We start from the raw sequence: 25,195 nt of genomic DNA on the forward strand, positions 1-25,195 counted from the left end.
GCCTCATTTGTAAGAATGCTAAGAAAAATTGGCAATGAAAGAACATAAAAATGTTTGTTTACAGAGTAATAACTTCTGGAATGGAATCCAAAAGGAGGTAAAAGGACTTCAAACAAAATTTTATGACAAACTGAAATACGTACCAAATGGAATTAGTTCAGCTTATGTAACTGCAATAACTACTTTACTTGATAATCACAAATAGGTAATCTCACACACCTGCATACGTTTGTACACAAATATAAACACATACTCTTAGCATTATTTATTCTTACTAAAAACTGGTGATCCTTTCAAGGTGTTGACTGGAAGAGTTTAACCCTTCCTGCATGTCTGCCAATCACAACTGATTACTTCCCTGAAGAACAGTCATTACATAATGACTACTTGGTGGCAGACTATAACCTTCTGCCAGATGATATGGAGGAGCCAGCCAGGCCCAGCAGTGGGAGGAAACCATTAACAACGAAGCTGGTGTTTTTGGAACTGGTGGCACAGAGGCTTGCTCAGGTACTAATATAGTGTGTCTTGTGTGGCTGTGCCATGGTCTGTCCATGGGTACCTTGTAACCTACACCTACACCTATGTCCTCCACATCTGCTCATGTCTTTTTAACCCACTTATTTCCTTGTTTTGAGGAATAATATACCTTGAAACAACTGTAATATCATAAGCATTCCTTGTACAGTGTGTTAGAAAACCAAAGCAATAAAAAATAGAAAAAATAATTACAGAATTTGCACCAATTTATATTGTATATTCCAAGGGGAACAGTGTCTAGCTATGCATTTCCCCCATGTTTGAAGTGCAAAACACCTTAAAACTCATCTTTTATCATAAACTAGTGTATATAGTGTTAGACATTAAAGACAAAAAAAAATTGCAAAATAATTATTTGACATTATCAAATTGTAAAACATAAATGTATAAGTTTTCATACAGTCTTCTTCCTTTTTGTTTTATTCTACTGCAAAAATATTTTTTCAAACTTTGAATAAAAGAATTTTGTTATTTTTTCAAAATTTTGTCACTCAAAAACTTTATTTCTGGGTTTGCCACGGTTTAAGGGTTAAAACAAAAATTCAAACATTGTTCCTTATTATGCTAACCACTGAGGGCAGTGCCTTTCTTTACTTTTCACCTCAAGGAAGATATAATGCAACTGCTCTTGTCTTATACAGTCGTCTAGGCAGTCTATCTACAGACTTTATGAATTGAACAGGAATGGATTCAGGGAAACTGATTAGCTGGACTTGAGGTGGGAAGTACAGTGCCTACACTCTGAAGGAGGGGGTGAGGATTGTTGCAGTTTGAACTTTAGTAGTGGCATGCCTCTGGTAAGACAGTGATGGAGTGTGATGGTGAAAGTGTTTCTTCCTTTTCGGGTCACCCTGCCTCAGTGGGAGACAGCCAGTATGTAAAAAAAAAAAATTATTATACCACACTGTCCATTTCTGACTATTTCAATATGGCTCAACTTAGGAAATATTCATCAACATTAATTCTCAGCTGTATTTCCAGAAGTGCATGTACATCACAATTTCAAATAACCATCCAAAGTAGAGTATGCTCACCCATCGTTCAGAGTGCAGACATTGTACTTCCCACTTTCAGAAATTTAAAGTCCAGCTAAACTGTTTCCTTGAATCTTCATAGATATTCATTACCCAATTTCTGTAAAAGCACAGTTCATCTGTTATGTTCAATTTTATAGGTTACTGTATGTTTTATGGGAGAGTAAAAAATATGTTATAATGCTTTATTTAATACCAAATCATTTTTTTTAGGGTTTCCAAATGATTATGCTAGCAGAAAAGAATCCAAACCAAGCAGTTGATGTTTATGGTAGTAATTCTCGGTACTCGGGCATCGGTTCTCTAATGAGAAAAAGAAGTCATGTAGATGAATCTTCTCAGGAATATCGTCTTTCAATTGGTCGAATGTTTCATAAAATACGTCTTTGTGGATCGACTATAACAGTTACCATTTACAGACCAAGGTGAGCAACAGAATCAAATATTGTACAGGAACTAACATGAGCTTTCAAAGTCATATCTCTTCAGGTGAGAAGGAGTTTATTTCTGTTTTCTGAGTTACCAGGATAGTTTTAGATCATAATCCTTCAGTGGAATGCCTTAATGTTGATGAAAGTTTCTTGGTCCAATTAATTGGAGATACTGTACCCATATTTTTTATGAAGCTTGATTGCCCCCCCCCCCTTACCCTGTTCCTCAGGTGCTGTATGAATCTCACAAGTTTATCAGTTCCCATGATGATCATTATAACTGTTCATCATGAAATACTGTGCAACTGTTTATTATAGTTTTGCCAAATACTAAGCAGCAATGTTTGTATCTTTGTAGGTCCTCATTTTAGATATATCTTTAATTTGTTTTTATTTAGTTTTCCTTCTGATGTAAGATAGAGTGGCTAACCATAATAATCTATATTATTTGTTGTTCCAGGCAGCTAAACAGTTGCTAGTGCAAATGCTTGATTCTTTCATACTTAGTGGGTAAAGGAAGTTTTGAACTCATGGTATTGGCCTCATTCATAAATAATTTTTAAAACAGTAATTTTTTTTTTTTCAACAAGTCAGCGGTCTCCCACCGAGGCAGGGTGACCCGAAGAGAAAGAAAATCCCCAAAAAGAAAAAAACTTTCATCATCATTCAACACTTTCACCTCACTCACACATAATCACTGTTTTTGCAGAGGTGCCCAGAATACAACAGTTTAGAAGTATATACGTATAAAAACACACAACATATCTCTCCAAACTGCCAGTATCCCAAACTCCTCATTTAGAGTGCAGGCATTGTACTTCCCATTTCCAGGACTCAAGTCCGACTATATCAAAATAACCGGTTTCCCTGAATCCCTTCACTAAATATTACCCTGCTCACACTCCAACAGATCGTCAGGTCCCAAATACCATTTGTCTCCATTCACTCCTATCTAACACGCTCACGCACGCTTGCTGGATGTCCAAACCCCTCGCCCACAACACCTCCTTTACCTCCTCCCTCCAACCTTTTTGAGGACGACCCCTACCCCGCTTTCCTTTCCCTACAGATTTATACGCTCTCCATGTCATTCTACTTTGATCCATTCTCTCTAAATGACCAAACCACCTCAACAAACCCTCTTCAATCCTCTGACTAATACTTTTATTAACTCCGCACCTTCTCCTAATTTCCACACTCCGAATTTTCTGCATAATATTTACACCACACATTGCCCTTAGACAGGACATCTCCACTGCCTCCAACCGCCTCCTCACTGCAGCATTTACAACCCAAGCTTCACACCCATATAAGAGTGTTGGTACTACTATACTTTCATACATTCCCTTCTTTGCCTCCATAGATAACATTTTTTGCCTCCACATATACCTCAATGCACCAAAGCCAAAGTCAAAGTTTATTTCCATATAATACAATGTTTATACAATTTTTAATTTTTTAACAATGTTTTAACATTTGAACAATAGTTCTTGCAGTTGGATGAAAATTATGTATTTGAATAAATTATCAAAATAAAGAACATTGAGACTTAAAGCTGGGGTAAAAGAATTTTTTCTTGCATTTTAATAGTATTTAATTATTGCTCAATTTTATACACTTAATATTGTTACACAGTTTATTCCTGATGACTATTTTTAAACAGTTGTTCCCAGAGGGTGTTGCTTAGCAACACCCTCTGGGAAATATGGGTGTTCCTTATTATTCCTGCCATCTACCCAATACCTCCAGATCCCCATCAACTAACTCCCCTACTCTGTTTTTTTACTGACAAATGCAGTCATTTCCTAGGCTTTCTTAACTTGTTTATCATACTCCAAAATTTTTTCTTATTTTCAGCAGAATTTCTTGACAGTGCCTTTCCCACTCTATCATCATTATATTATATTCATGGGGAGCTCTAAACCTGTAAGGGTCATACAGCACTTTGGGGACTTGGAGGCATTCAGATTCGATCAAAAGAAGGGGAGCACACTTTCAATTCCTTTAATCAAGGGGCCCCTTACTTGCATCAAGGAATCTCCCTTGAGATGTCGTATCAAGAGTAAATAAGCTAGAGCGTGGTACTCTCTGTTTGTGTTTTTCTCCAGTTTTGAAAACTCTCTGTATAATTGTGTCACATTGTTTCCATATGCTTCCATTTAAGTTAGAGGAAATATAATTATTAATAATAAGCAGGGCTTGGAACTATTGGTAAAATGTCATGTAAACTAGATACTGGTGGGTGCTGTTGGCATTTTGCTTCCAAACAGGGAAATACAGATTCAAAGGTGTATTTAATTACAGAAGAGTCCCAGATAACATATATCTGGGCAGCATATTTTCAGTGTAACACAATTGGAATTTTGCTCCCTAATTTCAAATAGCACGAAGAAACCATCTAGCATGCTGTAAATTTAGTGTGAAAATATGCCATACCACAGGGTCTTTTTCCTATGCACTATGGGCAAGGTCATTATTTTTTGGGAAGGCCGAGTCTCACTTTTAATGTGAACAGTCTCCCATGTTGCCAGTTCACCATGTATATGGGCCCCATACCTTACTCAAATGTTATTTATTTATTTTTTATTAACACATCAGCCATTTCGCACCAAGGCAGGGTGGCCTTGGTGCAAAATGGCTGATGTGTTAATAATGGCTGTCTTGCCAGAGGCATGCTTACACTACAGTTATAAAACTGCAACATAACACCCCTCCTTCAGAGTGCCAGCACTGTACTTCCCATCTCCAGGAATCAAGTCCAGCCTGCTGGTTTCACTGAATCCCTTTGTAAATGTTACCTTGCGTACACTCCAACAGCACGTCAAATCCTAAAAACCATTTGTCTCCATTCACTCCTAACTAACATGCTCACGCACGCTTGCTGGAAGTCCAAGCCCTTCGCACACAAAATCTCCTTTACCCCCTCCCTCCAACCTTTCCTATTTCGTTCCATCCTCTCTACATGTCCAAACCATCTCAATAACCCCTCCTCAGCCCTCTGGATAATAGTTTTGGTAATCCCACTCCTCCTCCTAATCTCCAAACTATGGATTCTCTGTATTATATTCACACCACACATTGCCTTCAGACATGACATCTCTACTGCCTCCAGCCTTCTCCTTGTTGCAACATTCACAGCCCATGCCTCACACCCATACAAGAGCGTTGTTATAATTATACTCTCATACATTCCCCTCTTTGCTTTCGTGGGTAAAGTTCTTTGTCTCTACAGACGCCTCAGTGCACCACTCACCCTTTTCCCCTCGTCAGTTCTACGATTCAACTCATCGTTCATAGACCCATCTGCTGACACGTCCACTCCCAAATATCACCTCCTCCATACTCTCTCTTTCCAATTTGATATCCAGTCTTCCATTACCTATTTTTTTTGTTATCCTCATCGCTTTACTCTTTCCTATATTCACTTTTAATTTCCTTCTTTTACATACCCTACCAAACTCATCAACTAGCCTCTGCAACTTCTCTTCAGAATCTCCCAAAAGCACAGTGTCATCAGCAAAGAGCAACTGTGACAACTCTCACTTTGTGTTAGATTCTTTATCCTTTAACCCCACACCTCTTGCCTTTATACAAAAGAACTATGCATGTTCTCTGCCAATCCCTAGGTACCTTACCCTCTTCCATACATTTATTAAATAAAAACACTAACCACTCCAAAACTATATCCCCACCTGTTTTTAACATTTCTCTCTTTATCCCATTACTCCCAACTGCTTTATTCCCTTTCATTGTACCCACTGCTCCATGCACTTCTCTCACACTCACAACTGGTTCTTCCTCACTCCTATAAGATGTTATTCCTCCTTGCCCTATACATGAAATCACAGCTTCGCTATCTTCATCAACATTTAACAGTTCCTCAAAATATTCCCTCCAGTTTCCCGATACCTTTAACTCTCCATTTAACCCTTTCAGGGTTTTGGACGTGCTAGTACGGCTTACACACCAGGGTTTTTGACGTACTATTATTTTTTTTATTATCACACTGGCCGATTCCCACCAAGGCAGGGTGGCCCGAAAAAGAAAAACTTTCACCATCATTCACTCCATCACTGTCTTGCCAGAAGGGTGCTTTACACTACAGTTTTTAAACTGCAACATTAACACCCCTCCTTCAGAGTGCAGGCACTGTACTTCCCATCTCCAGGACTCAAGTCCGGCCTGCCGGTTTCCCTGAATCCCTTCATAAATGTTACTTTGCTCACACTCCAACAGCACGTCAAGTATTAAAAACCATTTGTCTCCATTCACTCCTATCAAACACGCTCACGCATGCATGCTGGAAGTCGAAGCCCCTCGCACACAAAACCTCCTTTACCCCCTCCCTCCAACCCTTCCTAGGCCGACCCCTACCCCGCCTTCCTTCCACTACAGACTGATACACTCTTGAAGTCATTCTGTTTCGCTCCATTCTCTCTACATGTCCGAACCACCTCAACAACCCTTCCTCAGCCCTCTGGACAACAGTTTTGGTAATCCCGCACCTCCTCCTAACTTCCAAACTACGAATTCTCTGCATTATATTCACACCACACATTGCCCTCAGACACGACATCTCCACTGCCTCCAGCCTTCTCCTCGCTGCAACATTCATCACCCACGCTTCACACCCATATAAGAGCGTTGGTAAAACTATACTCTCATACATTCCCCTCTTTGCCTCCAAGGACAAAGTTCTTTGTCTCCACAGACTCCTAAGTGCACCACTCACTCTTTTTCCCTCATCAATTCTATGATTCACCTCATCTTTCATAGACCCATCCGCTGACACGTCCACTCCCAAATATCTGAATACGTTCACCTCCTCCATACTCTCTCCCTCCAATCTGATATTCAATCTTTCATCACCTAATCTTTTTGTTATCCTCATAACCTTACTCTTTCCTGTATTCACCTTTAATTTTCTTCTTTTGCACACCCTACCAAATTCATCCACCAATCTCTGCAACTTCTCTTCAGAATCTCCCAAGAGCACAGTGTCATCAGCAAAGAGCAGCTGTGACAACTCCCACTTTGTGTGTGATTCTTTATCTTTTAACTCCACGCCTCTTGCCAAGACCCTCGCATTTACTTCTCTTACAACCCCATCTATAAATATATTAAACAACCACGGTGACATCACACATCCTTGTCTAAGGCCTACTTTTACTGGGAAAAAATTTCCCTCTTTCCTACATACTCTAACTTGAGCCTCACTATCCTCGTAAAAACTCTTCACTGCTTTCAGTAACCTACCTCCTACACCATACACTTGCAACATCTGCCACATTGCCCCCCTATCCACCCTGTCATACGCCTTTTCCAAATCCATAAATGCCACAAAGACCTCTTTAGCCTTATCTAAATACTGTTCACTTATATGTTTCACTGTAAACACCTGGTCCACACACCCCCTACCTTTCCTAAAGCCTCCTTGTTCATCTGCTATCCTATTCTCCGTCTTACTCTTAATTCTTTCAATTATAACTCTACCATACACTTTACCAGGTACACTCAACAGACTTATCCCCCTATAATTTTTGCACTCTCTTTTGTCCCCTTTGCCTTTATACAAAGGAACTATGCATGCTCTCTGCCAATCCCTAGGTACCTTACCCTCTTCCATACATTTATTAAATAATTGCACCAACCACTCCAAAACTATATCCCCACCTGCTTTTAACATTTCTATCTTTATCCCATCAATCCCGGCTGCCTTACCCCCTTTCATTTTACCTACTGCCTCACGAACTTCCCCCACACTCACAACTGGCTCTTCCTCACTCCTACAAGATGTTATTCCTCCTTGCCCTATACACGAAATCACAGCTTCCCTATCTTCATCAACATTTAACAATTCCTCAAAATATTCCCTCCATCTTCCCAATACCTCTAACTCTCCATTTAATAACTCTCCTCTCCTATTTTTAACTGACAAATCCATTTGTTCTCTAGGCTTTCTTAACTTGTTAATCTCACTCCAAAACTTTTTCTTATTTTCAACAAAATTTGTTGATAACATCTCACCCACTCTCTCATTTGCTCTCTTTTTACATTGCTTCACCACTCTCTTAACTTCTCTCTTTTTCTCCATATACTCTTCCCTCCTTGCATCACTTCTACTTTGTAAAAACTTCTCATATGCTAACTTTTTCTCCCTTACTACTCTCTTTACATCATCATTCCACCAATCGCTCCTCTTCCCTCCTGCACCCACTTTCCTGTAACCACAAACTTCTGCTGAACACTCTAACACTACATTTTTAAACCTACCCCATACCTCTTCGACCCCATTGCCTATGCTCTCATTAGCCCATCTATCCTCCAATAGCTGTTTATATCTTACCCTAACTGCCTCCTCTTTTAGTTTATAAACCTTCACCTCTCTCTTCCCTGATGCTTCTATTCTCCTTGTATCCCATCTACCTTTTACTCTCAGTGTAGCTACAACTAGAAAGTGATCTGATATATCTGTGGCCCCTCTATAAACATGTACATCCTGAAGTCTACTCAACAGTCTTTTATCTACCAATACATAATCCAACAAACTACTGTCATTTCGCCCTACATCATATCTTGTATACTTATTTATCCTCTTTTTCTTAAAATATGTATTACCTATAACTAAACCCCTTTCTATACAAAGTTCAATCAAAGGGCTCCCATTATCATTTACACCTGGCACCCCAAACTTACCTACCACACCCTCTCTAAAAGTTTCTCCTACTTTAGCATTCAAGTCCCCTACCACAATTACTCTCTCACTTGGTTCAAAGGCTCCTATACATTCACTTAACATCTCCCAAAATCTCTCTCTCTCCTCTGCATTCCTCTCTTCTCCAGGTGCATACACGCTTATTATGACCCACTTCTCGCATCCAACCTTTACTTTAATCCACATAATTCTTGAATTTACACATTCATATTCTCTTTTCTCCTTCCATAACTGATCATTTAACATTACTGCTACCCCTTCCTTTGCTCTAACTCTCTCAGATACTCCAGATTTAATCCCATTTATTTCCCCCCACTGAAACTCTCCTACCCCCTTCAGCTTTGTTTCGCTTAGGGCCAGGACATCCAACTTCTTTTCATTCATAACATCAGCAATCATCTGTTTCTTGTCATCCGCACTACATCCACGCACATTTAAGCAACCCAGTTTTATAAAATTTTTCTTCTTCTCTTTTTTAGTAATTGTATACAGGAGAAGGGGTTACTAGCCCATTGCTCCCGGCATTTTAGTCGCCTCATACGACACGCATGGCTTACGGAGGAAAGATTCTTTTCCACTTCCCCATGGACAATAGAAGAAATAAAAAAGAACAAGAGCTATTTAGAAAAAGGAGAAAAACCTAGATGTATGTATATATATATATATGCATGTGCGTGTCTGTGAAGTGTGACCAAAGTGTAAGTAGGAGTAGCAAGATATCCCTGTTATCTTAGCGTGTTTATGAGACAGAAAAAGAAAACCAGCAATCCTACCATCATGCAAAACAGTTACAGGTTTTTGTTTCACAGTCATCTGGCAGGACGGTAGTACTTCCCTGGGTGGTTGCTGTCTACCAACCTACTACCTACTAGTACACCTAAATTCTAGCGCCCTCAAATCTAGTGAGAGAAAGCTGGTAGGCCTACATATGAAAGAATGGGTCTATGTGGTCAGTATGCGCAGTATAAAAAAAATCCTGCAGCACACAGTGCATAATGAGAAAAAAAAAAAACTTTGACCGTGTTTTTGGATTAAAACAGCAACTTTGCACTGTATTTTCATATGGTATTTATTGTAGTATTCTAGTTTTCCTGGTCTCACTTTATAGAATGGAAGACATATTACAGAAATCGAGATGATTTTGACTTGTTTTACAATGAAAAGTACCTTGAAATTGAGCTCAAAGTAGCAGAAATGTTTGATTTTTACCAAAGATCAAAAGTAGTCACAGTGGGGCCAGTGCTAACCTCTCTATGGTGTATGAATATACCTATTGTAGCCAGCTGGCCTAGTGGCTTACACGCTGGCCTAGAGTTTTACGACTCACTCGCCATGAGTTCAATCCCTGCCTATAGTATGGTTTTTCATGCCTTTCTTCTCATAAGAATGAAAGCAGAAGGCAAAAAGTAGGATAGAACAAATATTACAGTAAATCATTAAGGGAATAATTTTTTCTTGTTTTTACCTTTTAATTTTTCCTGCTTTCACTCTACTAAATGATCTACAGTAGTGTGTATATAATATTTTATACTTGCATGTTTCAGGCATCTATATCCACAACTGAAACGGCATTACAAGTACAGGTTCCAAGCCCCTGACATGAGCAGCTATGAGGTATCATGGGTTGAGTTTCGAACAGAGAGACTAGAGACCTACATGTGGAATCATCTGGATAATTATATTTGCTTTCGTGGGGAGTCTCCAGATTATCCGCTTATTGAGGTACAGTATAATATAGATGCAGTTAAGGCATGAGACATGTAGGGTAATGAACAATATTTGCAGGAATTTGCTCATGTGGTTTTAAAGCCTGAATTTTACTCCCTGACAAATATATAATGCTTATGACACAGGATTATTTTGGAAAGATACTTCATGACATTCTCTCATTTGTAATGATAAGAAATTTATTACTGGGATCAAACTGTTAGAGGAAATATCAACTACATTGAAGCGTTCTCATGCAACTGGCACACACAATAATTAGTAGAAATATTTATCCTTATTCTAGGTAGTAGGTTGGTAGACAGCAACTGCCCAGGGAGGTACTACCGTCCTGCCAAGTGAGTGTAAAACGGAAGCCTGTAATTGTGTTACATGATGGTAGGATTGCTGGTGTCCTTTTTTCTGTCTCATAAACATGCAAGATTTCAGGTACGTCTTGCTACTTCTACTTACACTTAGGTCACACTACACATACATGTACAAGCATACATATACACACCCCTCTGGGTTTTCTTCTTTTTTCTTTCTAGTTCTTGTTCTTGTTTATTTCCTCTTATCTCCATGGGGAAGTGGAACAGAATTCTTCCTCCGTAAGCCATGCGTGTTGTATGAGGCAACTAAAATGCCGGGAGCAAGGGGCTAGTAACCCCTTCTCCTGTATATGTTACTAAATTTAAAAGGAGAATCTTTCATTTTTCCTTTTGGGCCACCCTACCTCGGTGGGATACGGCCGATGTGTTGAAAGAAAGAAAGATTTATCCTTATTTACTAGAAGGTATTACAAGGGAAACAAGGTGGCCTGGATTACACAAGACCTTACTGTTTAGAGATCAAAGAACAACTTTGTTCCTGAGTTCAGAGATCATTGTTGGAGAGTCAGACTCCCTGAAGTGTGCAAAATGTTGCTGCTACTTGACAACTCTTCTCACTCACCTGCTGAACATTTAGTTTTACATTTTTTCCACTAACATGCCACTTTCTTGAACTTTGCTTATTCATCCCTTACATGAAGGGTAAATAAGAGTGAAGATGAAATTTTTCAACATACTATTGGATAATTTTCTGAAGGTTAAAGAAATAGGTGACTGAAATATTTCATATACTATTAAAAATATCACATACAATGATGAGATGCATTTAGTACTCTTACTCTAAAATTTTTTTCTGTCAAGGGTAATGCCTTAAGGAATTGAAGTTACCTTTATCTTGCATTAAACTGATTACCTCTTATTCTCTGCTCACTGTATGATTCCTACAGATTTAGTGCCATAAATATATGAATAATAATATGAATATGCCATGAATAATAATAATAATAATAATAATAATGTGAAGAATGCTTGGAAAGAAATATAGTCTGCCTGTTTTTGAGTGGTTCTCTCTTAAATCAAAAGTAGCTGAGAAGATTGAATTAATGAGAAATGCCAAAAGCTCATGTAAAAATTATTCCTCTCACTACTTAACAAACCATTAAAAAATGAGTTGAGAACGATAGATTTTCTTGTTAAAATGCAACAAAAACAAGGTGGCATGGCCTTGCTTTTGAGCTAAAGGAATATCAGGAAGCTTTTTTTCAGTGGGCTGCAGAAAACAATATGAAGTTCAACGATGAGAAATTTCAATTACTCAGATATGGTAAACATGAGGAAATTAAATCTTCATCAGAGTACAAAACAAATTCTGGCCACAAAATAGAGAGAAACACCAACGTCAAAGACCTGGGAGTGATTATGTCGGAGGATCTCACCTTCAAGGACCATAACATTGTATCAATCGCATCTGCTAGAAAAATGACAGGATGGATAATGAGAACCTTCAAAACTGGGGAGGCCAAGCCCATGATGACACTCTTCAGGTCACTTGTTCTATCTAGGCTGGAATATTGCTGCACTCTAACAGCACCTTTCAAGGCAGGTGAAATTGCCGACCTAGAAAATGTACAGAGAACTTTCACGGCGCGCATAACGGAGATAAAACACCTCAATTACTGGGAGCGCTTGAGGTTTCTAAACCTGTATTCCCTGGAACGCAGGAGGGAGAGATACATGATTATATACACCTGGAAAATCCTAGAGGGACTAGTACCGAACTTGCACACGAAAATCACTCACTACGAAAGCAAAAGACTTGGCAGACGATGCACCATCCCCCCAATGAAAAGCAGGGGTGTCACTAGCACGTTAAGAGACCATACAATAAGTGTCAGGGGCCCGAGACTGTTCAACTGCCTCCCAGCACACATAAGGGGGATTACCAACAGACCCCTGGCAGTCTTCAAGCTGGCACTGGACAAGCACCTAAAGTCAGTTCCTGATCAGCCGGGCTGTGGCTCGTACGTTGGTTTGCGTGCAGCCAGCAGCAACAGCCTGGTTGATCAGGCGCTGATCCACCAGGAGGCCTGGTCACAGACCGGGCCGCGGGGGCGTTGACCCCCGAAACTCTCTCCAGGTAAACTCTCCAGTAAGGAAGTGAAATAAGCTGAGGAGTAACACAGTGGAAATGAAATCAAACAGGAGTTCAAGAACTGGCAGAATATGGTAAGAGGGGATCAAGAGCTGAAGCTTACATACCACAAACTTGAAAGGTAATTGATCATTGTTGCAAATATTATAGATTTAATCTTGATGTGAAATGCTGGACATAGTGACAACTGTGATGAGGAACATACAGTGGACCCCCGGTTAACGATATTTTTTCACTCCATAAGTATGTTCAGGTGCCAGTACTGACCGAATTTATTCCCATAAGGAATATAGTGAAGTAGATTAGTCCATTTCGGACCCCCAAACATACACGTACAAACGCACTTACATAAATACACTTACATAATTGGTCGCATTGAGGTAATCGTTATGCGGGGGTCCACTGTATTAACAAAAATACTCTAATAATGACCAAGGTCATATCTAGTTTAGCTGAGTTCATATTCTTCTGGAGAAAAATTCATTTGCTTGCATTGATCAGTAGCCGTTCTTTGTTCAGTAGCTGAAGACTGCAGTTTGTTCAGTAGCTGAAGACTGCAGTTTGTTCAGTAGCTGAAGACTGCAGTTTGTTCAGTAGCTGAAGACTGCAGTTTGTTCAGTAGTTGAAGACTGCAGTTTGTTCAGTAGCTGAAGACTGCAGTTTGTTCAGTAGTTGAAGACTGCAGTTTGTTCAGTAGTTGAAGACTGCAGTTTGTTCATTAGCTGAAGACTGCAGTTTGTTCAATAGCTGAAGACTGCAGTTTGTTCAGTAGTTGAAGACTGCAGTTTGTTCAGTAGCTGAAGGCTGCAGTTTGTTCAGTAGCTGAAGACTGCAGTTTGTTCAATAGCTGAGGACTGCAGTTTGTTCAATAGCTGAAGACTGCAGTTTGTTCAGTAGTTGAAGACTGCAGTTTGTTCAGTAGCTGAAGACTGCAGTTTGTTCAATAGCTGAAGACTGCAGTTTGTTCAGTAGCTGAAGACTGCAGTTTGTTCAGTAGCTGAAGACTGCAGTTTGTTCAGTAGCTGAAGACTGCAGTTTGTTCAGTAGCTGAAGACTGCATACACTCAAGTAGTGGAAAAATAGAATTAGCATAAGGCATATATAGCCTTACCAACTACAATATTTTCTTTTACCATTTTCAACATCTGTTTTTCCACTATTGCTGACTATTTTTTTTTCGTACATGTGTGTAGTTGTCCAATGATCATTTGTAATAGCTCACACAATACCCATGGGTTACATGGGTATTTCTTGCACTCTCCAGCGATAAAAGGTAATATCTGCAGTACAACATTTTCATGTCGTCTTTTTTGTAAAATATTAGTAATATGAATAAAGTATGAGAGTTACATGGCTATCGTCAAATCTCTCTAGGGGCATTTAAGTCGTATCTTATGACTACCTTACTCCAAAATTCCATTGGATTTTCTTCCTAATAACATCTTAAATAGTTATGTTGTCAAATGGTCTTGTAGACTACCTTACATTATATCACTTAATCCTTTCCTGAATTTCATAAAGTGTGGTAAGCCTGCTTCATATCACACAGTGGAGATTTGTGAAAAGTCCTAGGTCTTAACCCTCATGATGTATATTTTTCTTTCAGCATTTAAAATTCTGGAGATTCAGGGTATTGCTGGTACCTGATTGTTTCCGCACTGCTGCTCGAACAATCATGGAGGCATCATCTGGAGCACCCACAGATATATACAACCAGCTAACTCTTGAAGAACAGGAGGTACTATCATTTCCTGCAGTCCATCTAATTTTTTTTTATAACACTGAGATAGGGTGACCTGAAAAAGAAGAAACACTTTCACCATCACTCACTCTATCACTGTCTTGCCTGAGGAATGCAATATTACAATTCAGATGCCTCTCCAAACTGCTATATCCCTACCTCACCTTTAGAGTGCAGGCACTGTACTTTCCACCTCCAGTTTTCCTGAATCTCTTCAAAATGTTATCCTGCTCACACTCCAACAGTATGCCAAGTCACAAAATCCACTTGCCTCCACTCCTATCTGGATGGTGTAAATCATGACTAGTCTTTCCAGGTTTTATTTTATTATCTGAGAAATGGAGTAAGTCTTCTATTTTTGTGTGAATAAGAATTCAAAATTGAAGGCAAGTGTAATATAGAAGTCTGGGGATATGACTAATGAACAGAAGAAATGTTGTTTAAGTGCCAGGAATGTCTACATTGTTTATTATAGACTATTTTTAATTTTGTGTAAAATTAGCCAAATTACCAACTCTAGCGAAATAGCTAAGAATTTGGTCGACTGGAAGAATGGTTAGCTTAAAATAGGACTCAAAGTGGGCAAAATTGCCAGTTTGTAAATTGCACCAATACTGCTAACTTTGTACCTGTGTAATTCTGTAGGTTTTCCATCAAATTTGTGCTTTTCGTGTCATTACCTTCAGGAAAAGGTTCTCTACCATTTCAGAAGGAAAAATATTTTTTTTTTTACAAAGTGGACACTGAGAGCAATATTAATTTTGAGAGTCTGGACAGTGAAAGAGTTAGTTATATTTGTCTGGAGAATCTTTTTAAAATCTCTTATGCTTCTAATTTTTTCTTGTGAATTTTGTTACTCAGTAGCCCATGCAGTTATAATGTTCTAGATTTACTGTGGGGGTAGCTCTTTGTTATTGGGTACTTGTGTTGGGTCTTTCTGTAGAAAGTATATAAAGAGAGGAGTTGTGTGGTGTGGTAGCAAAGTGTGAGGCTCTTGTGTTACCCAGACTGTAGATGAAGCACTCACAGAAGCACGTAAATGTGTAACGAGAATACCTGAATAGAAGTGAATCGCATGGAGAAAATAAAAAATAAAGATAGTGGAAACGTAATCAGATTAGACTAAGTTTAACTATGGAAGTGCATAATATTATGAATCAAGAAGCAACCAGATGTAGTGAACTAAATACAGTGGACCCCCGGTTTACGATATTATTTCATTCCAGAAGTATATTCAGGTGCCAGTACTGAACGAATTTGTTCCCATAAGGAATATTGTGAAGTAGATTAGTCCATTTCAGACCCCCAGACATACACGTACAAACGCACTTACATAAATACACTTACATAATTGGTTGCATTGGGAGCTGATCGTAAAGCGGGGGTCCACTGTATATGAACATTAGTGGAGGTTAATTTCTTAGGCCAATATAATTTCTAAAGTAAATTGGGCATTTAAAACAGGAGGTATAGAAGTATACCATAGGTTAAAATGCTAAATGTTACAATTAGTCTTTAAAGGCATTTTGATTTTTTCTTCTTAGTTTTAAGACCTCGGTTGGTTTTATTTTGCAGACAACTATTGAAGGCTTTCTTCGATTTTTTGAGATGACAGTTCATCGCCTCAAGAGACCTGCAAATGCACGCAAGAGTCGGGTGAATATATAATGATTGCCTTGCTGTAATTTACACCAAATCAGAAGTGTTAATCTGTTTGATTTTGTTTCAAATTTATAATTTGTTTCAGAGTTGCTTTTAAAATGTCTATGCTCTTTAAGCTATTGTCCATAATGAATGCAGCCTTAATTTTTTGGGCTGACCAACCATAAGTTGTCCATAGCAATTAGCAGCCTGTTACCTGCATGATCCCAGAAGCAGACCAACCTCAAGGAATTACTCTATATGCTACACCTCAAGAAATCATATTACATGCCCCATCCCAAGAAATCATATTACATGCCACACCTCAAGAAATCATATTACTTGCCACATCCCAAGAAATCATATTAACCCTTAAACTGTCCAAACAAATTTACATTCACATGTGTAGTGCTCCAAAAGTAGATCTACGTTTTTTTTACATATTTTCAAATATAACAAAAAAAAAGTAGATATAAGTTTTTTTACACATTTTCAAATGAAAAAAAAAGAAAGAAGATCTACATTTTTTTACATACTTTCAAATGTTGAAAAAACGTAGATCTACGTTTGGACAGTTTAAGGGTTAAATGCCACACCGCAAGAAATCATATTACATGTCACACCTCAAGAAATTATATTACATGCCACACTTCAAAAAATCATGTTACTTGCTACACCTCAAAATCAAATAACTTTCTTGCACCTCAACAAGAAATCACATTACTTGCCAGTTAAATGTTGTAATAAAACTGAAAATTCTGGTCACATTTGTTAGTAAAATGATAATGTAATGCTGTATCATAATATACTATATGAAGTGTTGGATTTATTCCCAGTTATATGTAACCTTACTACATTTATCAATGCTTCAAATTTATTTCTGCTATTTGGAATAATTTGGGATACAAAAAGTTGCATATTTGAAAAGTGTGAAAAATAGAAAAGTGTGTGCTTTAAAAAAAATACATATTTGAATTTTCTCATCAGCATCCTCTGAAATAACATGTCACATCTTTTTGCCTTGATTTTCATATGCGAGTTACCTTTATCAAATCTGATATTCTTATTACATTGTAGTTTATTTTAAATTTAACTTCCTTCATGTAAAGTTGAATGACCTAGGAGTTAGCAGGAAGGGCATTTGTGCTCTTCTTTTTCAAAAATTTTACCAAAAATCCTACTGACTGATTCCTGTCTATCTTCCCCCACAGATTTTGGTTTTAGTTTAGATTTTTCCATTAGCAATGACACAGTTTTATGTATGAGCACTCTTTGTTTCATACAAGGGTGTAATTTAAAAACACTTGGCTTTGTGTTATACTGCACACTGAGGAAACACTTCAGTAATATGCATGAACTTGTATATGTTCTTGACCGGCCATGTGTTATTCATGGTGCTTAAGTGAATGGACTGAGACACTTGATGCACTTGATCTCCTCCTATAAAGTGGAGCTGAGGCTACATGTAATATCATAGAAAATAAAAAGCTATCTTTAAAACTGAATTCTGCCTTTAATATAAAGTTTGGAGGTGACAGTTTCAAGGATTACTGAGAACAAGTTAAATTTTACAGAAGTTTTTTGACAAATTGTTGAGAATGTGAGAAAACTTTATAAAGAATCCTTCAGTCAAGTTTTTAGTGATCTGGCCTCAGGTAATACAATGCCGTAAAGAATATTTTTTAAATCATGCTGAATAATAATGAAAGGTGCTGTGATTCCTTGCTTCCATGCCAAATGGAGTTACTATATTTTATGGCAGACAAGAAGCTCTGGTGTCAAAGACCCTCCCCTTCCATTCTGATTGGCTAAATTCTGGAGGAAAAAAAAAAAGCAGTACTTAGGCCACCAAGATGCTGGGTAAATTTTTGAGTCTCATATTGGGGAAAAAACTGTTTTTGATGTAAAATATGGTAATTGTTGACACTTTTCAATTTTTTTTTTCTAAGACTTAAAACTTTGGATAATCACTTGCAATTTTAACCCTTTCAGGGTTGGTCCTGTATACGTACGACTTGATAGCCAGTGTCGGTCCCATATTTATGCGCCAAAATTCTAGCGCCTTTAAATCTGGTAGGCCTACATATGAAAGAATGGGTCTGCGTGGTCATTGTGCACAGTATAAAAAAAATCCTGCAGCACACATTGCATAATGAGAAAAAAAAAACTCTGACCGTGTTTTTGGTTTAAAACAGCTTTTGCAGTGTATTTTTGTATGGTATTTATGGTTTGTATTCTCGTTTTTTTTATCTCATTTGATAGAATGGGAGATATATTACAGAAATAGAGATGATTTTGAGTGGTTTCATGATGAAAAGCACCTTGAAATTGAGCTCAAAGTAGTAGAAATGTTCGATTTTTGCCGATGTTCAAGGATAAATAAATCACGCCATACATCCAATACACATCAACTGGTGAGTCTTAAATTCTTTCACAAGTGTGCTGATAGTAATTATACCATTTTTACAATAATGCAGTATACTACATAACAGTAAATCTTCTATTTTTTGTGAGAATAAAAATTCAAAATGGAAAGCAAGAGTAATATAAGAGGGGCCTAATGAACAGAGAAAATGTTATTTTAGTGCCAGGAATGTCTATCTTGTTTATTCTGGACCCTATTTTGAAATTGGCATCTTTTGAAATTTGGTTGAAATTGGCCAAATTGCCAATTTCTGACCATTTTATTGGGTAGTTGAAATCGGTAAATGGGCAGTTTCTCGTACTCACTCGATAGAACAAATGGAGTTCTATCAAAATGGCTATGATTTTAGCCGACTGGAACAATGGAATTGGCCAAAAATAGGGCTCAAAATAGGCGAAATCGCCAATATCGCTAACTTTGTGATAGTGTAATTTTGTAAGTTTTCAGTCAGATTTCATATTTGTTATGTCATTACCACCGGGAAAAGATTCTCTGTCATTTCTTAAGATTTTTTTTTTTTTTTTTAATTTTTCGACCCTGAGAGTGAGTCTCGACCCTCAAAGGGTTAATAATGTAACTATTAAGCTTAGCACTTGTTTGCTAATAAATTGCTGGTAATAATGATCAAGTAAGAAGCTATGAGGTAAACAAGTAGCCAGAAATTGACACAACCATTTGCTAGAGGAAATCTTGTTCATTGTCTTATTTATTTTTTGCAAGAAACAACAGTGCTCTTTATTCACTGTATAGCATAAAAGGTAATTCGGATTTCTTGTGAAGGTGCTGGAAAATGCAAACTTGACTCTGGGTTTCAAGCAAAACAGCGAAATTCTTTTGTGGTTTAGTTAACTAGTCTTGTTTTATATTCATGGCATGAGTTGTAATAGTGCTGCCATTAACAAATTCTGTTAATATTCATTCAAGGACTGATATGTACGGTGGTAAATTATTTGTAGTGTCTTGTATATAGTAAATTATAATCTTGAAGTAAATATTGCTCAGTAGTTGTACAAATTTGTAGATGTTATAACACTTTCTGTTGTATATAATATTTCATAGCTCTCTATTATTAAATGTAAATGAAATGTAATCTGGGAACAATCAAATTTTACTGTATATTATTAGATCAGATATGTTTTCCTCCAGTTGTCAGACAGACCATTCTGGGACTCCACAAATGTTATTGTCCATGTCCCAATATCTCATACTTCAACATGCAACACCTCACTAACATATATATGCCTTCATGCTCCTTTTTACAAAATCTCATGCTCAAACATCACTTTTTTTTTTTTACTTCTTTTCTTCTTCTTCTTCTGTCAACAAACCAGTTGTATCCCACCAAGGCAGGGTGACCCAAAAAAGAAAAGCAAAAGTTTTTCTTTTTAACTTTATTAATGTATACAGGAGAAGGGGTTACCACCCCCTTGCTCCCGGCATGTTAGTCACCTCTTATGACACGCATGGCTTACGAAAGAAGAATTCTGTTCCACTTCCCATGGAGATAAGAGGAAATAAACCAGAACAAGAACTAGCAATAAAATAGAAGAAAACACACAGAGTATATGTATACTTGTACATGCAAGTGTAGTGTGACCTAAGTAGTAGTAGTAGTGTGACCTAAGTAGTAGTGTGACCTAAGTAGTAGTGTGACCTAAGAAGTAGTAGTAGTGTGACCTAAGTAGTAGTGTGACCTAAGTAGTAGTGTGACCTAAGTAGTAGTGTGACCTAAGAAGTAGTAGTAGTGTGACCTAAGTAGAAGTAGCAAGACATGCCTGAAATCTTGCATGTTTATGAGACAAAAAGAGACACCAGCAATCCTACCTCTTTTCATTCCATTTTTTTTTTTTTTTTTTTTTTTTTTGTGATGGGAGAGGGGGAAGAGGAGAGAAATTGAATTCAACTAACTAATTGTGCTTCACACAAGTTAGGTTCTTGAAGACCCCAACAAATCTAAAACTCACAAATATCACTAAATACTCTCCATGTGGTAACTTTTTAAGAATTAGACTCATTTTAATATTTTTTTTTTTTTTTTTTTTTTTTTTTAAGAAACCAGCCATATCCCACATGTTACTTTTATTAATGTTGACATTCACAAGAAAAAATGTCTAAGAAGAAATCCAGTGAGTACATTTTCAATGAATTCCTCAAGTTGGGTTTTAATTTAGGGTCATGCATGAGCCCAAAACAAAATAGGTGTTGCAAAAACTGTAGTATTTGAAATTATTTTAAGGAGATCTCTCAGAAAAAACATTAATAAATCAAATCCATGAAGTTAGAGTACCACAAATTAGGACGGTAGTCATATCTCTTAAAATGATTGAGTTTAATCCAGACAAATCTTTATAATGTACATGCAGTTTGTACACTAAGCTAATGTTAAACAAATATTAATATGTAATCATTTATGAATAAAAGACATGAATCATATACTCTCTCATGTTAGCCCAAGACTATCAAAAAACTCATTGCCAACACAGAGTTTTGTGGTATAATAAAAGACACCATACAGTGGACCCCCGCATAACGATCACCTCCGAATGCGACCAATTATGTAAGTGTATTTATGTAAGTGCGTTTGTACGTGTATGTTTGGGGGTCTGAAATGGACTAATCTACTTCACAATATTCCTTATGGGAACAAATTCGGTCAGTACTGGCACCTGAACATACTTCTGGAGTGAAAAAATATCGTTAACCGGGGGTCCACTGTATTTGTAGCCCTCACATCACATACTTGTCGGGTTTGTGAAACTGAACAGCGGTGCTGTGTACAGTACGTATACAGTACATCTAAGCTGTCATATCTGAGCACCTCTGCAAAGGCAGTGGTTATGTTTGAGTGATGGTGAAAGTGTCGAATGATGATGAAAGTTTTTTTTTCTTTCTTTTTGGATCACCCTGCCTCGGTGGAAAACAGCCGATATATTAAAGTGTAAGTGTGTGTGTGTGTGTGTGTGTGTGTGTGTGTGTGTGTGTGTGTGTGTGTGTGTGTGTGTGTGTGTGTGTGTGTGTGTGTGTGTGTGTGTGTGTGTGCACGCGCGCATGTGCGGGTGTGTGCATGCATGCATGCGTGTGTGCACATGCATGTGTGTGTGTGTGTGTGTGCATGTGTGTGTGTGTGCATGCACACGCGCATGCGTATGCCACCCCGCCTTAGTGGGATACGGCCGGTGCGTTGAGAGAAGATATATATATATATATGCCATGTGTGTTGTAGGAGACGACTAACATGCCAGGAGCAAGGGGCTAGTAACCCCTTTTCTTGTATACATTTCTAAAGTTGAAAAGAGAGACTCAGTATAAAGATACAATATAAAAAGTGACCTGAAATAATGTAATAAACTCCCTATAGAATATAATATCAGGACCCCCAGTTATATATATACCATCCTATTATACATACCTCCAAACTGCCAATATCCCAAACCCCTCTTTTAACCCTTTGACTGTTTTCGACGTATAAATACGTCTTACGAGCCAATGTTTCTGACGTATATATACTCAATAATTCTAGCGGCTTCAAATCAAGTGGGAGAAAGCTGGTAGGCCCACATGTGAGAGAATGGGTCTGTGTGGTCAGTGTGCACCACATAAAAAAAATCCTGCAGCACACATTGCGTAATGAGAAAAAAAAACTGATCGTTTTTTTGGAATAAAACGCCGACTTTGAGGTGTATTTTCGTATAGTATTTATCATTGTATTCGCGTTTTCATGGTCTTAGGTGATAAAATGGAAAACATATTCCAGAAATAGAGATGATTTTCATTACTTTTACGATGAAAACGACCTTGAAACTGAGCTCAAAGTAGCGGAAATGTTCGATTTTTACCAATGTTCAAGAGTAAATAAATCACACCACACGTCCAATACACGTCAACTGGGGAGTCTAATATTCTTTCACTAGTGCACTGATATTATTTATACCATTTTTACAATAATGCAGTCGTCTGCATAACAGTAAATTTTGTATTTTTTTGTATGAATAAAAAATCAAAATAGAAAGCAATAATAATATAAGAGGGGCCTAGAGATGTGACTAATGAACAGAGCATATGTTATTTTAGTGCCACGAATGTCTACCTTGTTTATTCTGGACCCTATTTTGAAATTGGCATCTTTTTTATTTTGTGTGAAATTGGCCAAATTGCCAATTTCTGACCACCATATTGGGTAGTCCAAATTAGTAAATGGGAGGTTTCTTGTACTCAGCTGATAGATAAAATGGAGTTCTAAAGAAATAGCTATGAGTTTGGTCAACTGGAACAATGGAATTGGCTGAAAATAGGGCTCAAAGTCGGCGAAATCGCCGATACGCATATGTCGCCGAGACCGCTAACTTCGCGGGAGCATAATTCCACGAGTTTTCGACCAAATTTCGAACTTTTGGTGTCATTACCATCGGGAAAAGATTCTCTATCATTTCATAAGAAAAAATATTTTTTTTTTTTTTCAAAAATTGAGCGACATAGAATGACAGTTTCAGAGAGGGGCCTGAAACAGTCAAACCTGGAGTTTACCTGGAGAGAGTTTCGGGGGTCAACGCCCCCGCGGCCCGGTCTGTGACCAGGCCTCCTGGTGGATCAGCGCCTGATCAACCAGGCTGTTGCTGCTGGCTGCACGCAAACCAACGTACGAGCCACAGCCCGGCTGATCAGGAACTGACTTTAGGTGCTTGTCCAGTGCCAGCTTGAAGACTGCCAGGGGTCTGTTGGTAATCCCCCTTATGTGTGCTGGGAGGCAGTTGAACAGTCTCGGGCCCCTGACACTTATTGTATGGTCTCTTAACGTGCTAGTGACACCCCTGCTTTTCATTGGGGGGATGGTGCATCGTCTGCCAAGTCTTTTGCTTTCGTAGTGAGTGATTTTCGTGTGCAAGTTCGGTACTAGTCCCTCTAGGATTTTCCAGGTGTATATAATCATGTATCTCTCCCTCCTGCGTTCCAGGGAATACAGGTTTAGAAACCTCAAGCGCTCCCAGTAATTGAGGTGTTTTATCTCCGTTATGCGCGCCGTGAAAGTTCTCTGTACATTTTCTAGGTCGGCAATTTCACCTGCCTTGAAAGGTGCTGTTAGAGTGCAGCAATATTCCAGCCTAGATAGAACAAGTGACCTGAAGAGTGTCATCATGGGCTTGGCCTCCCTAGTTTTGAAGGTTCTCATTATCCATCCTGTCATTTTTCTAGCAGATGCGATTGATACAATGTTATGGTCCTTGAAGGTGAGATCCTCCGACATAATCACTCACAGGTCTTTGACGTTGGTGTTTCGCTCTATTTTGTGGCCAGAATTTGTTTTGTACTCTGATGAAGATTTAATTTCCTCATGTTTACCATATCTGAGTAATTGAAATTTCTCATCGTTGAACTTCATATTGTTTTCTGCAGCCCACTGAAAGATTTGGTTGATGTCCGCCTGGAGCCTTGCAGTGTCTGCAATGGAAGACACTGTCATGCAGATTCGGGTGTCATCTGCAAAGGAAGACACGGTGCTGTGGCTGACATCCTTGTCTATGTCGGATATGAGGATGAGGAACAAGATGGGAGCTAGTACTGTGCCTTGTGGAACAGAGCTTTTCACCGTAGCTGCCTCGGACTTTACTCTGTTGACGACTACTCTCTGTGTTCTGTTAGTGAGGAAATTATAGATCCATCGACCGACTTTTCCTGTTATTCCTTTAGCGCGCATTTTGTGCGCTATTACGCCATGGTCACACTTGTCGAAGGCTTTTGCAAAGTCTGTATATATTACATCTGCATTCTTTTTGTCTTCTAGTGCATTTAGGACCTTGTCGTAGTGATCCAGTAGTTGAGACAGACAGGAGCGACCTGTTCTAAACCCATGTTGCCCTGGGTTGTGTAACTGATGGGTTTCTAGATGGGTGGTGATCTTGCTTCTTAGGACCCTTTCAAAGATTTTTGTGATATGGGATGTTAGTGCTATTGGTCTGTAGTTCTTTGCTGTTGCTTTACTGCCCCCTTTGTGGAGTGGGGCTATGTCTGTTGTTTTTAGTAACTGAGGGACGACCCCCGTGTCCATGCTCCCTCTCCATAGGATGGAAAAGGCTCGTGATAGGGGCTTCTTGCAGTTCTTGATGAACACAGAGTTCCATGAGTCTGGCCCTGGGGCAGAGTGCATGGGCATGTCATTTATCGCCTGTTCAAAGTCATTTGGCGTCAGGATAACATCGGATAGGCTTGTGTTAATCAAATTTTGTGGCTCTCTCATAAAAAATTCATTTTGATCTTCGACTCTCAGTCTGGTTAGCGGCTTGCTAAAAACTGAGTCATATTGGGACTTGAGTAGCTCACTCATTTCCTTGCTGTCATCTGTGTAGGACCCATCTTGTTTAAGTAGGGGCCCAATACTGGACGTTGTTCTCGATTTTGATTTGGCATAGGAGAAGAAATACTTTGGGTTTCTTTCGATTTCATTTATGGCTTTTAGTTCTTCCCGCGATTCCTGACTCCTAAAGG

The 25,195-nt window shown here is 38.4% G+C and overlaps 1 protein-coding gene across 2 annotated transcripts in view; it reads left to right on the forward strand.

Annotated features, from left to right (window-relative positions):
• The first annotated feature begins 278 nt into the window (after positions 1 to 278).
• LOC138851889 (GATOR complex protein Iml1-like) overlaps positions 279 to 25,195 on the forward strand; it is a 31,722-nt gene continuing 6,805 nt past the window's right edge. For both annotated transcript variants that reach the window (XM_070081409.1, XM_070081408.1), the window contains exons 1-5: positions 279 to 510; positions 1,788 to 1,999; positions 10,265 to 10,442; positions 14,515 to 14,646; positions 16,225 to 16,305. In XM_070081409.1, the coding sequence (XP_069937510.1) occupies positions 421 to 510; positions 1,788 to 1,999; positions 10,265 to 10,442; positions 14,515 to 14,646; positions 16,225 to 16,305 (693 nt within the window). In that variant the 5' untranslated portion in view covers positions 279 to 420. The remainder of the gene's footprint in view (positions 511 to 1,787; positions 2,000 to 10,264; positions 10,443 to 14,514; positions 14,647 to 16,224; positions 16,306 to 25,195) is intronic.

Source organism: Cherax quadricarinatus, unplaced genomic scaffold (assembly GCF_038502225.1).
Source record: "Cherax quadricarinatus isolate ZL_2023a unplaced genomic scaffold, ASM3850222v1 Contig2608, whole genome shotgun sequence".
In the NCBI taxonomy this organism is placed as follows: Eukaryota; Metazoa; Arthropoda; class Malacostraca; order Decapoda; family Parastacidae; genus Cherax; species Cherax quadricarinatus.